This window comes from Amblyomma americanum, chromosome 5 (genome assembly GCF_052857255.1).
Source record: "Amblyomma americanum isolate KBUSLIRL-KWMA chromosome 5, ASM5285725v1, whole genome shotgun sequence".
Taxonomy (NCBI): domain Eukaryota; kingdom Metazoa; phylum Arthropoda; class Arachnida; order Ixodida; family Ixodidae; genus Amblyomma; species Amblyomma americanum.
Genome location: NC_135501.1, coordinates 30,111,769 through 30,130,895, shown reverse-complemented (window position 1 = coordinate 30,130,895; position 19,127 = coordinate 30,111,769). Strand labels below are relative to the sequence as shown.

Below are 19,127 nucleotides of genomic sequence, written 5' to 3'. Positions count from 1 at the left end.
GCCGGCAGGAACAGAGAACGAGACAAAGCACTAGGGCGACTTTCATGTACCTACTCTCATTGCCAAATGTCTGGCTTGACGTCGTGCGCAGTGCAGATCTGCCCGAATGGTAGGAACTTTATTTTTCGTCTTTGGCGCAATGAATTCACGAAACATTCACTACTTTGTGGAACAGCGGGTTTGAATTCATGTGACCTGAGATCCGATGGATTCACGAATGCGCTTGGCATATACAACTTATGCAGGATAGGAATCGGGGCGGCTTTGTGTCCCACTACAGACCAGTCGGTAAGGATATGTGTACTACTTCCGCACTGTTTCCATATGGATGACACACATTGCAGGACCAATAGAAAATCTGCAATTTATGGTTAAAGCTTTCGCCAAGCTATCTCTCAATGAAAAAAGGCATTACTCTGAACAGTCAGACGGGTGTTTTGTGTGGTGTTCAAGTCAGTTTCGAATGTGTATTACATCCATTGGAAGCGACTAAGATAAAGTGTTGCATTTAAAAACCAAACAAAGGTGTTATGAGTGTTTTCCGTCTAGCGTATTTATTTTTAACCCCATCAAAAAAAAAACGAGTTTTGTTCAAAATTGTTGCTTTGAAGTCCATATGGAAAACATGCTACAACCTGTGCATCTTTAACTGAATAAAAAATGCGCTCTCAATTGAGAGATACGTAGTTATGATCTTAAAACAAAATAATACATTAATTTTCTTTCATGATCACGTTACTTTGTTTTGTTTTTCACATTGAATATCTTTTCTTGAGGTGCGAAACGGCTCATTTAACTAAAAATCACCAATTTGGTACCAGACAAATTAAATTTCACTTTGGCCAAAAAATGTGGTGTTAGTTGTTACAAATTATCCTGTAAAATGTGTGTCGAGTGTCTTCACGCCAACTGTGCCTCAAAAAATTCAGTTTTATTTAATCATTTCTGTTTTGTCCTGTGACACCCATATTTATGCTCATCATGATACCATGCCTCTTTTTGCAGGCTCGACGCATTGTGAAGTGATCGTGCAAGACATGGACGAGGAATTTGAGTGCAGTGGAAGGGTTCTTCGGCAAGAGAAGTTCAACGATTACTTCAGGTATGACTGATCAGTTCACAGGAGGACAGCTTTGTTAAGCACTTTATGGATGTCTTATGCCCCTGTCACACGGGCACATCAAAGGCCTTTGAGAATCGGGTCCTTCTATACAAAGGCGTAAAGTGTGCAGCTACAGGATACAAATGTTGCGCCTTTGCCACTAAGGGCCTTGGAGGCGAAGGCGCACGTCGAGACCTTTGGAGCCCAAAGGCGTGGCCTTCAAGAACCTGCGATGGCAGTGCCATCCAACATCAAAAAGTAAAATCAATGAAAAAAAAGTGGCTGAAGCTAACAATGTTTGAAAACATCTTTTAAAAATACAATAGGAGTGTCTAGTTTTGGTTTTTGTAAATGTGTTTATATTTTATGCCCAGATTTCAGGGCGGTAAATATGTTGCAGAAACACCGAGTGCATCTAGTGGCAAAGGCAATACAGAAAACCTGCTGCTGCTGATGACAGCAGCTGTTGCAGTTCTTTCAAGCAAGCAGCTAGAATGAAAAAAATTGTCTGAGCTGAACGAATGAACAGAATTCCCCAGTTTAATTTTGAAACACTCACCTGAGCCGGCTCGAGCATGCCAGCAGGTGCTAAGCCTCAGCGACTGTTTCATCTTTGGGCTGAACCGGGTAGCAGCGTCGCTGCTCCTTTAAGCTTTCGCTCCTTTGGTGAAAAGAGGTGCCTTTGCTGGAAAGGCTTTAGAGGAATGCGGGGTCTTGCCAAGCTGCGTTGTCCAACCTGAATCATCGGCACGCAGCAAACCTGAATATAAATGATTTTCCCAGAGCCTCTGTCGCCATGGTACTGGGTCTTTTCTTTAATTCCCAGGATGACTGGTAGCAGCGCAAACCATTCTGCGTGCGCTAGAAGCGTGATCCTTGTAACTCGATGCAATAAACCGGTCTTTTTCCTGTATTCTTAGGCACCTTCATTTATGAATATTTGCTCGGTTGAATGGTACATCCACAGTTCCTGTCATTGGGCAGTGGTTTGTGTTGCATGTGCCAATTTTTGAAAGCAGGATACCAGTGTTCGAAAGCTGGCTATGAGTGTTTGAAAGCGGGATACCAATATTCGAAAGCTAGATGCCAGTATTCGAAAGCTTGAAAGCCAATACGAAACCTTTACTTGCCCATGGCGCGGAACGAACTCCAGGCCTGCGTTGGCCGCTCGATCGGCCGAACGTTGGCCCAAAACTGGCCTAAAGGTGCGGCCAATGTGTCAGAGTGGTAGCGCTTTGCGTAAATGCTAATGTTGGACCGCCGTTTATGCCACTTCTTGCCAATGATCGCCCAGTGTTCACCCAATGCTGTTTCATAGAATAAGTCATAGGCAGTTCGAAAGGCAAGGGTGTGGCAAACGCGGAAGTGTCAAACTATTGTTGCAAAGCCGCAGGAGAAGCATCATGTCCAGCGACCGAAAACTTTGAAGCGAAAAACGTGGAGCTTCGAGATGGATTTCGCCAAAACGACTTCAGACACTCGCGCACTTTGTAGGGCCGTTCAGGATGCCTTAAAATGGTATCATGAAATAACAAGAACATAAAACAATAAGTAAAATTTTATGCAAGCAAATTCGCACCTTTCATAGTATTATACACTTGACATGTGGCAAACAAGCAAGGTTAACATGCGGCTAACACCATTTGTCAGTAGATTTATTCGCTGGTGGTCGAAGAATCTTCCAACTTTTTGATGGTGTACAAATTTCAAACATTTAGCAAAAACAAAACAAAACGGTGTTGAATTGTGGCACGAAAGTATTTCCGCTGCTTTTTATCAATCAAGATAATGTTCGAAAGCAAAAAAAATAATTTGCGACGAAATAGATAAAGACGTCAGCAAGAGCTGTAGCCCTGAATGCAAATTACGCAACCGAATAATAAAATGTGCAAGAAAAAAACATTTTGAAACATTACGATCTGCAGAAAATGAACGAAAAAGCAAATTGGAAAACTCAGGGGAACGCGCGATCACAGAGAACGACGTACGGAAGCGTAGGAATCACTTACTGTGTGATTGCGTGTGATTGCGCGCGTTTGTGAAACGGCGGCCTATTATTTCGCGCGAGTGCAACATATAATTGTAAATTACGGGGCCACTGCTTCGTTTCTGGAAGTTGCTAAAATTGCGCACAAATCCTGCTTAGGCAATGCACTTGCACTAAGTTATTACGTGTGATTGATGATCTCCACTAAGCAGACACGCAGTGTGGCAATGAATTCTCTGCAGTGAAGCAAAAAAGCGCTTTTTTTAATTAAAGAGCTTATGAAAATGATTTGATTTTTTTAGAAGGAAACCGCTTTGGGCTGGTTTTGAGATACTCCCGCAAACAGTGCGTGCAAAGTGCAAAAACGCTTTCAAATACAGAAATTTAATTCAAATAGGCGTGTTATTATGCCCAGAAATAAAAAAGAAAGAAAAAAGGCCGCCACCGACTGGAAGACGTTTAAGTAACGAGCGTTAGCTGTGTGGTTTACTAGATGAAGAAAGCGAAGAAGAACGCGCCGCTCTTCTCCATAAACCGAATGTGATACACATTGAAACGGGGGGGGATTGCCATCATGCTCGGCTACGCGTGCCCGCCGCCTAGGGGAACGATCGTTGCCTAGCGCCATCTATCAAAGAAATTATGATGCACGTGTACCATTATCGAGTTGCACCCCCTCATGATACGTCTCAAACGGAATTTGCTTCGTTTTGGGGGTCAAGGTGGGCCTAGAATTCGGCTTTCGGTGCGAAATGGTAACAATTCAATTAGTAATGGCGTGTTTACGTTTACCTATTATATAATTTACTTATTCTGCATACCCTCAATCGCCGAAGCATTGTAGAGTGGTGTGGGTTACACAAAGCAAAACCAGAATATAAAAGCGCCAGGTATGTAGTGAAAAATACAAAATAAATCATATAGCGTGAAAGGTTAGAAAGCAAGAAAACGAATATAATTGCACTAGAGAAGTAGACCGAAAAGCGAAACAAGACATGGATAACAATAACAAGAAAACAGCAAAAGGAAGAAAAAAGGGCATCAATAAACCCTTAGGTGACATTACAAAAATGACTGAGCAATGCTTGCCTGGAGAGAGCGTAATCTGATATATATGCGATCTCTGAGGGAAGGTGGTTCCGGTCTTTAGACGTGTTTGGCAAGAATTAATAATAAAAGGTGTTAGTGCGGCAGTTAGGAAGAGCAACCTTGCGACGATAGTCGACACGTGAGGAGAGGTAGCTAGGCGACACGATGAATTCACGATGTTGAGACTCATGGTAGTAAATTTTTAGAAACAAGCAAATCGAAAAATTTTACGGCGGAAAAACAGACACGGCAAACCGACATTAGACCTCATTAACGTTATGCTGGCTGCTCGGTTATAATTAGAAAGTACAAATAAAATAGCATTACTCTGCACAATTTCAAGAGCATGAGATAAAGTGTTTTGATTGTAATCCCAGATGGAGGCAGCATATTCAAATTTGGTTCGGATAAGGGTTTTATAAAGACGAAGATTTAATGAAGTAGGGGCTTTACTGAAATTACGTTTTAAGTACCCTAAAGTGCGATTGGCGTTGCTAATAATTTGGTCAGTGTAAGCTTTCGAGTTTAATGCGAAAGAAATTGTTACGCCAAGGTATATTTATGAAGACACGGACTCAAGTGCAGTGTTAATTGTGTACACCGAAGTACATTCACCTTGTCGAGAGACACGCATTTTTTTACATTTGTTAATGTTTAGTTTCATACGCTATTTTGTGCACCAAAGGGCAATGGTACTTAAATCGGACTGAAGTATTATTCTGTCATCATCATTACGAACCTCGCAATAAATGACACAGTCGCCAGCGTATAAATGCATGCGAGAAGAGACGCAGCTCGGCAAGTCGTTAATGTATATTAGAAATAAAAGTGGCCCTAAAACAGAGCCTTGGGGCACACCTGATGTGACTTCGGTTAAGGGAGAATTACAATCGTTAATACAGACGTACTGAGAGCGACTAATGAGAAAATGTTCAAGCCAATTTAGTACAGCAGGTTAAAGATTCAGTGCAGATAGTTTCGTCAATAATATGCTTACGAACTTTATCAGAGGCGTTGCAAAAGTCCAGAAATATACAGTGTGCCTGGGAATTACGATCAAGTAGGCTGTGTAACGAATGCGTGAAATGAAGAAGCTGAGTTTCACATAAGAAAGAAGGGCGAAGGCCATCTTGAAGAGATGTAAAAAATGAATTAGAGTGCAAAAAGCGATAGATATGAGAATATAATATACGCTCCAATAATTTACACAGAATACTGGTCAGCGATATGGATCGCTAATTTAAAGGGGATAATTTGCTACCTGCTTTATGAAGAGGAACTACCTTCCCGATTTTCCAGCCCTTCGGCAAAATCTCTTGGTCGAGTGACTGCTGGAATAGTTTTGCGAGAAATAGAGATGAATACATTTTGGTTTATATCAGGAACATAGAATTGGTGCCGTCAATGCCACATGAAGAAGTTTTTAGGAGTCAATTAATTTTACGATTCCAGCAGGGTCGACGACAATGGGAGGCATCGGAGAAAAGTTATATTGCAGGGTAGTCTCAAGTGCACTTGCAGTCGAGAAAAAATCTTGGAAAACATATAATTTAATGAACAGGCACACTCAAATGACGACAGGGCTTCTCCATCATCATGGTTAAGTGAAATTGCACTATTATCGCGTGAAGGAACACTGTTCCAAAATTTTCCCGGACACTTTCTTAACATTGAAGGAAGAGTTTTACTAAAGAAAAAGTCTTTAGCGTCACGCACAGCTTTCAGGTAATGTACTTCAGCCGTCGAGTACGCCTCCCAGCGATCGACACTCTTCAAACGCTTTGCGGAACGGAAAAGTCGTTTTCTTTTTTTGCAAATGCGTCTCAGAGTGGTTGTGTACCATGGAGCATTTGAGTTAGATCAGATATATTTTAATGACACATGTGCATTCGTGAGTTCCTTTATTGTATAGCAAAAGTTGGTTTATGGTTTAAGAGGGTTTAACGTCCCAAAGCGACTCAGGCTATGAGAGACGCCGTAGTGAAGGGCGCCGGAAATTTCGACCACCTGGGGTTCTTTAACGTGCACTGACATCGCACAGCACACGGGCCTCTAGAATTTCGCCTCCATCAAAATTCGACCGCCACGGCCGGGATCGAACCCGCGTCTTTCGGGCCAGCAGCCAAGTGCCATAACCACTCAGCATCCGCGGCGGCTTTTATAGCAAAAGAGGTCCCAGTTTTCTTGGACACTTCGCTGGTCGAATTCTGCAAGGTACGAGTCCAAATAAATGGCCAGTTCAGAGTTTATAGCATCAAAATGTCCTTTTTTGTAATCACGAATTGGTTTTACCACTGAACTACAACGTGGGAGTGAAATGGTCAAGTCGAAATGAAGCAGTGAGTGATCGCTCAAGCCAAGTAAGTAGGTGATAGGAGATACAAAACCTGATGACGTACAAAGTATTAAACCCAGCGTATTACGTGACTGCGCATTTTATCTCGTGGGGCACGTTACAACTTGTGTTATATGAAAAGCTGAACATAAATCTAAGTAATTTTGACACTGTGAAGACGAGCATTTGAGGCAGGAATAAGGGCCAGACCAAACAATATTAGGAAAGTTAAAATCCCCCAGGAGAACAATGGGGGCTGAGGGATATCGAGAAACCACTTAATTTATGGCGTCATAAAGATAGCCAACAAAAGTAGCTGGAGCGTTCGGCGGGCGATAGCAACAACGAAGGATTATTCGCATGTTTTTGACAGTGCTATATAGAGACCGAGACTAGTTCCAAATTGCAGATAGTAAAGATTGGAAAAGAGGGAATGTCGTTTGATACTGCTATCACTGTCCCACCGCCCAGTCGAGAGTCTCGATCGCCGCGGTATACACTATATTTCTTTGGTCCCTGGAAAATTTCCGCTCTACAAACTTTTGCACTGAGCCATGTCTCAGTCAAAACAACTATGTCAGCGTTACTTTCGCATACAACAGAGTTTAGTTCATCGCGTTCGTTCATTAAGCTACGAATGTTTGTGAAGATAACTGGGATGCATGAAATAGAAGAAAATTCCTCACAAGTACCGCTAATTATTTGTTAGGATTTATCAAGTTGTGGCCCGGTACTTGGCGATGATGCTCTAGGGTGTGAGCGAGTGTTGGCCGCGGGCCCGTGGGCGCTGTGGTGGGCGTCAGTTTGCTGTCTAGCTGTCTGCGCGTGCACGCTGCCACTTTCGCTAAAGTTTTGCTAACAAGCAGCCTGTCATGACGATGTTGGAAAAACTAGAATTCTGCAAGAGCTTTCGCAAACTCTATAAGCTTTTTCCTTGCATACCTCGTAGTCGGGGGAAAAGCTTCGGTGACAGAAACGTCGGAGTCTTAATTTAGACCGCTCTTGAAAGACTTTATACCGAACCTTAAAATGACTGAATCTAACAAACACCGATCTGTTCTTGCTTTCACAATATGGGCCGCCGAATCTGTGGGCACGTTCAATTTTTTTCGCAGTGAGACCGGGATCAATGTTTGCTGTTAATAGGTTTACATTTTTTTTCAGTTTCATCCCATGATTCAATGCTGTCTTGTACACCGTGAAAAACAAGATTTTTACGACGAAACCTGTCCTCCAGGTCGCAAAGCTGAGACCGTATCTCATCGGTTTGCTGCAGGACGCTGTTAAATGCTTCCTGCGTATGCAAAACATCGCTAAATTTTTTTTTAAATCCGTGTATCTAGCCTCAACGTTTGAAAGACGGGCGCCCATTTCAAGAAAACTAGCTACCATACACTATTGTGCTGCTTTAACATCATTTACGGTGACAAACAAGTCAGCTTGCCCTTGAGTAATGATTGCAGACTCACGTTTCAGGTCTTTTAGGTACTGTAGAATTTGTGCTGCCAGTCTTGCTCATTGGCGGGACCAGCCCTAGTAGCAGGATGGTTAGGGCCAGGATTACTTTCGACATCGCCTGAGCATAGCAAACTGATCACAACATTAATACATTCTTCGAATTCATCGCAAAAAGTGAGGTGGCATGGACACAGGAACAGATAACGATTGCTAATACGTTTCGCAAACAGTGAGCATTTATTACGAACCGCAAAGAAGCGGATGGGCAGCACGTCAGTCATCTCGGAAACGGCAGTGCCGTACTCACGCCCACTGAAGAGCGACCAGGTGGCGTGGCCCTTTAAATGTTCCGTCGCTGGTGATGCCGGTGCCGATGTCACTGTCGTTGTGAGGCGGAGGTAACTGCTGCCGAGAGAAACAAAGGTGTCCGCGTTGTGGCTGTTCTTCACGTCGTTGGCGATGGTGCACAGGACCGGAGCAGACCGCTTTTTGGTCCGGCGCTGATTTCGACGATTGCAACAAGGCACACAAAGATTTGGGCAGAAGATACGGCGTGTTAGCCATGTCAACGGCAGTGCTACACTCACGCCCACTGAAGAGCGACCAGGTGGCGTGGTCCTTTAAATGTTCCGTAGCTGGTGATGCCGGTGCTGGTGGAACTGTTGAATTGAGACGGAGGTAACTGCTGCCGAGGGAAACAAAGGTGTCCGCGTTGTGGCCGTTCCTCACGTTGTTGGCGATGGTGCACAGGACAGGAGCAGCGCCGCTTTTTGGTCCGGCGCTTATTTTGACGATTGCAACAAGGCACACAAAGATTTGGGCAAACGAAGATATGGTGTGTTATCCATGTCAACGGCAGTGCCGCACTCACGCTTACATGGCATAGCGATCAGGTGGCGTGGCCATTTAAATATTCCGTCGGTGGTGAAGCCGGTGCCGATGTTACTTGTGGTTCTGATGCCAATTTTGGTTTTATTTCTAAACCACAACCGATTGGATTTTGGTTGCTGCCAAATTCGGTATACAACTGTCCCCGAATGGGTGTCCGTTGTTGTCGGAGTATATATAGCGGAACGAATGTATACATGTATAGCGGTCCCGTAAAGGGACAGTTTTCCTACCCGTTTTAGGATATATTTGGTGGGGGAGGGGGAAGAGATGAGAGCGCAGAACCAATTTTAATGGCCGCCATCATAGATTCGAGAGACCGAAACTATGCCGTCATTTCGTCCCCTGACGTCATACTCATATAGTTCCACTGCTATCCACCATATTGGATCGTGACATCATCATTGGCACACGGCAGGTGGTTGTTTCTACAATTCTATTGTAGATGGCGCTACAAGTCTCAATGCGAGATGTGCTGTTTTCTAGTTGCTGCCGCAGATGGCGATTTCATCTCGGGGTGGTAGGAGACCACATGAAATATCGAAACGTGATGAGTAGTTGCTGCCACAGATGGCGCTGTGATCAAGGGTGGCAGTAGACCCCAAGAAATATCGAATCGTATTAAGTGCTAAAGCTCTTAAAAGTACATTTTTACTAGCGGCTTGGGTAAGCCATATATAATTATACGAATCATTTCAACTGGTTCATGCTAGCGCGCATTCGTTAGTTACTAAATTTACGAGACGTTTTAAAGAGAATTTCAGTGCTTAGTTACAGCCGCTTCTAGTTGCCCAGTATTAGCGATAGAATTCAATAGATCTGCAGTTGTCGGTCTGGATGGTGTCGCCGTCGGTCTTACGCGACAGACCGGTTCCTCTGTGGCGGAATATGCACAGTGCACTGACCACCACCGAAGTCGCCGTTTCGTCGTTGCAAACCTCAAAATCAGCGAACGGACAGAACAAAAGTCGATCGCAGCAGCAATGTTGCTATACAGCGAGCAAATGCGTTTGGAATGCTTCCGAATGCGTTTGGAAATTCTGGGGCACCTTACACCTCGTTTGGTGCGAGTGCCACTCGAAATGTCGATTAGCATTTGACTCAAAAGTTGCTTAAAAGTCGGCGTAGCATTGGTATTAGATAGAATAGCAGTAGTAGTAGTAGAGTAAAGCACAGCGCTACTACTCTAATACTGCTCAAATGTTATGATGTGCTCCAGGAATATGTGCTTTGATCTCAAGGATCAACGTAAAACATTTACTTCGGCTGCGTATACATGACAGTTATAGTTAAACTGACATGAGACAGGCCTATACAGGTCTGGAACTTCTTATACAGAGCCGAAGTCAGTTTTTACGAGTTCGAAAAATTGTAAACTGTCTCTCTGTCGTGGCAATATTGAACGTTGTCATGCTGTTTTAGCAGATGGCACAATGTTCACCAGCGTTTGCGAGTATACATTTAACACTGGATGAGTGATGGCAAAGCTAGGCCAATACAGACAGCTTTCTTGAATGGCATAGCCAATTCTGGCAAACAGTGGGGACACTTTGGCTAACATGGCCCGTGATAGCCATGATTTCAAGATGGCATGGCGTTAAATGGCAGGGTGGGAGAATGTTGGCTAACGTGGCCCATGGTAGCCATGATTTGATGACGGCACAGCCAGTACTGGAAAAACGATGGAGAACCAGGGCCATCATTGGCTGTGTTAGTAATTGGTTCAGCCAAAATCAGATGCTCATTGGGAGGTCTGGGCCTACTTAGGGCCATGGCTTGCCAAAGGTTTTCCAATATTGGCCTAAAGGCGCCAGGCCTTTAGGACTGAAACTTGACCCCCCCCCCCCAAAAAAAAAAATGCCTAATGCGCGTAAAGTAAATCTCGCAGCATTTTTGCGGCCATTGTCGTGCTTCTGAAACTTCACGCGATAACTGACATTTAACTAAGTGAGCGCAATCTCTGCCTGGCTCGATTGCAAAACGATAGTCATAAAATGTACTTCCACGAAAATCCAGCGCTAGATGAAATTGCATTTAAGGGAGCGCCACTGTGCCGAAAAATATTGAAGAATTGACAAATTTAACGTGATTACTATGCTAATAAAAGACCTGCCCTGTTGAGGAGGATGGTGTTAAGATATCAAAGGCGGTGTGGGTTATATTCAGTACGCTGTGATTGCTCATGCCGCAAGCGCTCACGTTTAGCGCTTTCAATGATCCAAAGAAAAGGTGACATATGTGAGTCGTGGTAGAGTCAGTCCCGTTCGGTCCCTTTCCAGTGGTTTCGTTTGATAAGGGAGCGAGAGAAAAAATGGCGGTGGTTTAGCTCTGGTTAAACCTGGAGTGACGCGATAGCTACAGATGGCCGAGTGGAATTAGGTCACGTGACCAACCACATGACGAACCGCGTTATCAGCCACGGCACCGCGCCGCCGGCAGCTGCTCCGCACCACGTGACCAACCACGTGACAGCGTGGCAGCGCAGCCACAGGCTGGCGGCGCCGCCACGCTGAAGGCTCGAAATGCTACCGTAATGTGGCTACTGCTACAAAAAGCGCGAACTGACGTGCAATCCCGGGTGCAAGCGAACACATCGGGCCGGCGAGCGCGCGTTCGCCTGCGAAGCGTGCGGTGCGCAGCGCGCACAGCCGGCGGGCGAGGATAATCGAGAAAGAAAGCGCGGGATTGGAGGAGAATGTCAATACCTTTAATATCGAGGGTTTTTGAGAGCTCTGGTCCCGTGGCGCCAGCTATCAGTAGGACCAGTAGCCAGCTCTTTTTTTTTCATTCGACGCGTTGACGGCGGCGCCCAGCCGCTGCTAATATTTCATCTTTCTATGTCGCACGTTCTGGCACCAGCCCCTCTTGGCCTTTTCGGCACGTGGCGAGAGGTGGTCGCTGGGGTCGCCTGGCATAAAAAGCGGCAAAGGAAGCTAGGAATGCTCTCGCTCTTGAAGGAAAGCTAAAGAAAAAAAGGTGGCCGGTGAGGGACGCTCCCCAAAGCTCCTGTGCGCCTGTCAGTAGAGAGTTATAGCGTAGTGCAATCCGCGATCCGCTACCGTGAACCGCTTCCGCGAGGCGCCACTGCGTGCGCGCAGAACGCACTTAAGGGTTCCAGATGGCGCCATGTGCCAGTCATCTGCGTGCGCGCCTGCAGCGTCGGGACCAATGAACGCGTACTCAGTGGTCACGTGTCACTGTGTGAGTGGTGGCCGCGGTAGTGGATCACGCTATACTATAACCATATGTCAATGAGCCGTCCAAGAATACCGTACACATTTCCTGCAGCGCACTTCATGCTTACATCTGCTCTCAACGACGATGTAGTATGCGATTTGTTATTATCAAACGAAACAAGGGGAAAAATATAGTGTTGTTATCCTTCATTTGTCCTTCGGGTTTATCAGTGTATAATTTTAGTGTAAGCACACTTGGGCTGGAAGTGAAGAAAATAAAAGGCTGTCCTTGCTTTCGGCGATTGTTGGCTTCCTTCGTATGTTCATCGTAAGATCCTCGGTTCCCCAAGTCAACTCCTCACTTTTGTCGACTGTGACTGCGAGGCTTGCAAAAGGGTTTTATAGTGATGTTTGCAGATCCTTCAAGGAAAACACATAGTTTACAAGCTCTTTTATAGGAATTGCCGAATATCTTGATGTGCTTCCTAGAAATAATTTTAAAGTGACGAGATAACTGGTCCACTGCGCCCACACGTCAGTTTCTCAATTGTCACCACGGTGTTAAGCTACCTACTTATCCACCTCTTCAAAAAGTGACACTGAATGCTCACAGATGTGAAGAATTGGGACAATGTGTTCTAAATATGAGGTGAGCTCCGAGAAAAAAAACAGGAAAATTTGAAGCGTTCAGGAAATGAATATTCGGTCTCCTAGCTTAGCAGGGTATAGTCGTGGACCAGTTGACAAGATATTAAATCAACAAACAAAAGCAATAGACACTGGACAGAAGCAGGCGTCACCACGGAAGACAGCCGCCCTGTGTAGTCCCCTGGTTCTGTACTGGGTCTATTGCTGCTTTTGTGCGAGGCTGCGTCCCGAAGCACTGCCCGCTCATCGTCTGTTGCGTGTCCACTAAAAAAAGACGCCAAATTGAATCAGTCATTGTGTGTGCGGCTCATTGCAGTCATTCGGGCATTTAAAATCATTAAAAACAACCTTTGCCCGTGGCCGTGCTTTCGCAATGGATAGAATGTTGTAAACATTTCCTGTATTTTTGTTTTTTTACAGCCTCGTAGGTTCTCCGAGAGCATAATGTATTCGCCTTCCTCTGTCACAGGAGTTGACCGAGGAGAAGGTGTTCTTCATCACCGCCTGCCTCCAGAGCTGCGCAAAGACGGACGCCGACAACCTCTACGGCGGGGACTGCAACAAGGCGATGGCCAACTTTGCTCCCTTCGCCAAGACCTTCCAGTGCCCCGCAGGCTCAGACATGAACCCCATCAAGAAGTGCGCCTTTTTCGGATGAACACTAGACTTCCCCTTTCACTGTTCTGTTTCTTCACTGCGCCCTCTCTTTTTTTCCGCATCGTGTGCTGTATGTGACCAATCTCCTTGGTGCCTTCAGTGTGGAATTCCTAGAATTTTTCATTATGATATCCTTTAGGGATAAAACTTTGATGCAATTGCAGCCTTGTTTGAGGCCGCATCTGCAGGAAAGCGGTAGTGCCTAAAAGATGTCAGATTTTATGTTGTTAAATTGATGTAAAATATATACTGTGAGTGGTGTATTACGACAGCCTTTTCGCTGTTTACACCATTAGCATTCGTTCTGGTACACTGACTGCGGCAATGTGCTGCTACGAGAGCGCGAATAGTTGATTTAGAGATAAATTTTATGCAGAAGCACGAAAACGCGCCACTTTAAATTAAGAAATAGGCTCTTCACAATGTGAGCGCTTATTAATCACTCAGCTTTTGGATTCCCATCGCCGAAATATTTCTGTGGACCCTGATGAACCCGCAGTGACAACTTGGCTGCGTTCATTTCTGTCTTGATCAGTACGTTTACAGGTGACACTGCTGTGAGAGGAATTGCCTAATCAGTGGATGTTCTCTGAAAGCCACCGTATTAAAGGCAAAGTGCGAATCGCCTCTGCTATCGCTCACAGAATAATGGCGATTTATTGTAACTGCTATCAGAAAGCGATTATTATTTTAACCGCGATTACCCATACCGTTTTTTTTTTGTTTTCAGTTAGCAGGATTGCGGCGCTTATGACACTGATTTTCATTCCGTTACTGGTCGTAGCCTTTAGAGGCTTGCAGACAAACGTTTTGTCATATTAGAGCCCCAATTGAGCCAGCGTTGATTACTTGGCGCATTGTGCACCGGACTACATGCATGAACTGAACCTGTGAGCGTTCTGAAAGCTGGCCTTAATGTGTTCGTGTTAACGCGGCATGTATTGTGAGCTTACATTTAATGTGTGCACAGATTAGCCATTAGAGCATTCAAATTTTGTTACTTGCTCTGTGCAGACAACACAACACATTTCTGTACGTGGGTTCTCGCCGCCGCTATTTCGTGGCTGTTCAATCTATCGAGGTAGAGATTAGTTACGCAATAAACTGCGACACTGTTGTGGTGCACATTTCTTAGAGTCTTTTCCTTCCAAGCAAAAAGCTGGCCAACAAGTCGGAATATATATTTAACGAGCCGTATTAGGGACGTTTTCAGTGGTAATTTTTGAATGCCCTTTCTTCAACGCTGATTGTAAGGGGTACACGACGAAGTACGACATTGAACATAATTATCACTACGGCGTCCCTCATAGCCTGAGTTATTTTGACGTTAAATTCCCCTAAACCAAACCAACCGGTCTAATATCAAATTCGTTGTTCAGGAAATGTACAGTTGATGAACTATGGTAATTATGCCAAATTATCAGCTGGTGAATTCTGCTATTTATTTAAAATTCTTTCGAGCATCATACTCGCCGATTGAATGGGCTCATCGGATAAATTCCATTCTGATATTCTTTGTTTGATAGAAAAAAAATGTCAGACTAAATTCATCCTCCCGAAGTAAGGTGTAAAAGTGAATACATGTACCTCTTCTGACGTGTGAGAGCCGCTAAACATTAATTTTAAAATAAATGTCACTCTGTAGTTTATGGTTTTATAATAGAGAAACGTTAAGTGTAGGAACTTGCATCTTGATCATAGAACTTAATTATATTAGATATAACAACGTATAAGTAATCAGCGCGAGTATCACCCTGATAGGCAAAAGGCCTAGATCTGAATTTTGTCACATGTGCCAATGTTGTGTATACTGAAGCAGTTCCAATAATCCATACGTACTAGAGTCCATGTCGTGTTAAAGGAATACGTGTTAGCGCACTAAGCGACAAAGGGCCCGGCTCTGAATTTTGCGTCATGTGCCAATCTTGTGTCCACTGAAGGGGTTCCGATAATCTACACGTACTAAAGTCTATGCCGTGTTAAAGGAATACGTGTTAGCGCATTAACAGACTAAGGGCCCGGCTCTGAATTTTGCCTCATGTACCAATCTTGTGTCTACTGAAGGGGTTCCGATAATCCACACGTACTACAGTCTATGTCGTGTTAAAGGAATACGTGTTAGCGCATTAACAGACTAAGGGCCCGGCTCTGAATTCTGCCTGATGTGGCAATCTTGCGTCTACTGAAGGGGTTCCGATAGTCGACACGTACTACAGTCTATGTCGTGTTAAAGGAATACGTGTTAGCGCATTAACAGACAAAAGGCCCGGCTCTGGACTTTACCTCATGTGCCAATCTTGTGTCTACTGAAGGGGTTCCGATAATTCATGCGTACTACAGTCTATGCCGTGTTAAAGGAATACGTGTGAGCGCATTAATAGACAAAGGGCCCGGCTCTGAAATTTGTCTCATGTGCCAATCTTGTGTCTCCTGAAGGGGTTCCGATAATCCACAGGTACTACACTCTATGTCGTGTCAAAGGAATGCGTGTTAGCGCATTAACAGACAAAGGGCCCGGCTCTGAATTTTGTCTCATGTGCCAATGTTGTGTCTACTGAAGAGGTTCCGATAATCCACACGTACTGCAGTCTATGTCGTGTTAAAGGAATACGTGTTAGCGCATCAACAGACTAAGGGTCCGGCTCTGAATTTTACCTCATGTGCGAATCTTGTGTCTACTGAAGGGGTTCCGATAATCCACACGTACTACAGTCTATATCGTGTTATAGGAATACGTGAGAGCGCATTAACAGACAAAGGGCCTGGCTCTGAATTTTGTCTCATGTGCCAACGTGGTGTCTACTGAAGAGGTTCCGATAATCCACACGTACTGCAGTCTATGTCGTGTTAAAGGAATACGTGTTAGCGCATCAACAGACTAAGGGTCCGGCTCTGAATTTTACCTCATGTGCGAATCTTGTGTCTACTGAAGGGGTTCCGATAATCCACACGTACTACAGTCTATATCGTGTTATAGGAATACGTGAGAGCGCATTAACAGACAAAGGGCCTGGCTCTGAATTTTGTCTCATGTGCCAACGTGGTGTCTACTCAAGAGGTTCCGATAATCCACACGTACTACAGTCTATGTCGTGTTAAAGGAATACGTGTAAGCGCTTTAAGCGACTAAGGCCCCTGCTCTGAATTTTACCTTATGTGTCAATTTTGTGTCTACAGAAGGGGTTCCGGTAATCCACACGTACTACGATCTATGTTGTGTTAAAGAAATACGTGTTAACGCATTAAGCGACTAAGGGCCTGGCTCTGAATTTTGCCTCATGTGCCAATGTTGTGACTACTGAAGGGGCTCCGACACGTACTACACTCTGTCTTGTTAAAGGAATATGTGTTAGCCGATTAAGCGACTAAGGGCCTGGCTTTGAATTTTGTCTCATGTGCCAATGTTGTGTCAACTGAAGGGGTTCGATAATCCGCACGTACTGCAGCCTATGTCGTGTTAAAGGTAAACGTGTTAGCGCAATAAGTGACTAAGGGTCCGGCTCTTAATTTTGTCTCACGTCCTAATGTGTCTACTGAAGGGGTTCCGATAATCCACACGTACTACAGTCTATGTCGTGTTAAAGGAATACGTGTTAGCGCATTAAGCGAATAAGGGCACGGCTTTGAATTTTGTCTCATGGGCCAATATTGTATCTACTGAAGGGGTTCCGATAATCCACATGTACTACAGTCTAGGTCGTGTTAAAGAAATACGTGTTAGCGCATTAATTGACTGAGGGCCCGGCACTGAATTTTCTCTCATATGTCAATATTTGGGCTACTGAAGGTGTTTTAATAATCCAAACCTATTGCACTTTATATCGTGTTAAAGGTATATGTTTAGCGCATTAGGCGGCAAAGGGCCCGGCTCTGAATGTTCTATCATTTATCAATGTTATGGCTACTGAAGAGGTTCTCTTAATCCAAGCGTACTACAGTCCATGGCGTGTTAAAGGAATACGTCTTAGATATTTTTTCCTTATTCACGATTCATTAAGCTATGGATTAATAAACGCTCATGGGGCAAAATGAGCTCGGAATGACGTAGGCCTTACATAGGCAAACCTACCTGAACTTTACGGGCCGACCTTGCTGAAATAAAATAGGGTGAGGTTGGGGACTGACATCGGACTATAATAATAATATTAATTGGTTTCTGGGCAAACGAAATGGCGCAGTATCTGTCTCATGTATCATTGGACACGTGAATCGCGCGGTAAGGGAAGGGATAAAGGAGGGAGTGAAAGAAGAAAGGAAGAAAAAGGTCCCCTAATGGAGGGCTCCAGAATAATGTCGACTACCTGGGGACCATTATGTGCGCTGACAGCGCACAGCACACAGGCGCCTTAGCGTTTTGCCTCCATAAAAACGCAGGTGCAGCTGTCGGGTTCGAACTCAGGAACTCCGGATCAGTAGCAGAGCGCCGTAACCACTGAGCTTTCGCGGTGGGGCAAAACATCGGACTCCCAGAGGCCGACGAACGAATTTTGCTGACTTCCCGACGAGCAGGAGCGTTTACACAGCGGAAACCTAATTTTAATTGTTTGGTAATTGGCTCGATATTGTGTGCCAATGCCAGCTCAAGCAAGAACCAATCACTTCGAGACCTCTGTCCAGCCATGTGCCGACCTTTCCCCGGTAACCGATAGCAATCTATAATAATGCAGCTATGTCTTGGGTCCCTCTCCTTTTCACTCGTGTAAAGTCGAGAGCTTCGCGCAGAATATTAAGCAGCGGCAACACCCCTGCATCCAATGGCTTGCAGCTGGCTCATGGCTTCCTAGATAGTGAATGTAAAGTCAATATAGAGCAAGCCATGAACCAGCTGGAGGCCAGTAGCGGCGCGTGTGTGGTAACTGCTTAATATTCACTGCGAATCTTTACCACTTGTTTCAGAGAATAAGAGTTGCAAGAAAAACAAAAAGAACCACGCAGGGCGAACGTCTACGTAACCATAAAATCTTATGAAGCATACGTCATAGTTGTGCACTGCTTTTATTTATGCAGGTAAGGATCTCACGATGGTAATAATCTTTCACTATATCACTTCGTTTACACTGCACAAGTTTCAAGTGGGATTTTTCACACTGCACAATGAGAATTCGATTTTTTTTACACATGAGCATCGAAAGCCAGACTGAACAAGGTGCAGTAGCAGGCACATACGTGAGCGCGGTAACATTGTTTGTATCTTTTCTGCAAAAGAATAGTGGGAGAAATTATGTTGTATACAACGAGAAACCCAGTAAAACCACCAAAATACCCCTTCACGTATACTTCACACAGTGCATGTTGTTGTATCAAGGTGGTAATGCTCTCGGCGAATCGAAACCAGCGAGAAAGATGAAACAGGAGTGGCCGCATTTTAAATCTCGAACGCTTTCGCCTCAACAGGTCTGGGCAGCTCCTGAGCGCAGGCCAAGGTGACCATTAATCATTTTGTTAACTTGTATCACTGTTCTTTCAATATATTTTTAATGTCCGCCCTTCGCCCAACGCCTCCCTACAACAGGATAACGAATCAGCATGAATCTCAACAAATTTTAAGAACCTGTAATGGTGCTGCTTGCGACAGATTGCGTTATGGTAACCCTCACAAGTCTACACATTACTAGGAAAGCCCATTAACATCTCTCGTATTAATAAACAGTGAGGTGGCGTCAGAATACGGAATTGTTTTGTTTCCTTCAAGTGTTTGTTCCTGAAGATCTGCCGTTGTTGGTTCATTGAGATTCCTGAGCACCTTTTCCCCGGCCAGAAGCTGCATATCAGTAGAACACGTTCTTG

At 44.6% G+C, this 19,127-nt stretch overlaps 1 protein-coding gene across 1 annotated transcript in view; it reads left to right on the top strand.

The window, feature by feature from the left end:
* The window catches only part of LOC144134620 (endothelin-converting enzyme 1-like), a 40,776-nt gene extending 27,407 nt beyond the window's left edge, over positions 1-13,369 (top strand). Inside the window, exon 4 of the mRNA XM_077667496.1 lies at positions 13,153-13,369. Coding sequence (XP_077523622.1) covers positions 13,153-13,341 — 189 coding nt within the window. The 3' untranslated portion in view covers positions 13,342-13,369. The remainder of the gene's footprint in view (positions 1-13,152) is intronic.
* The last annotated feature ends 5,758 nt before the right edge of the window (positions 13,370-19,127 follow it).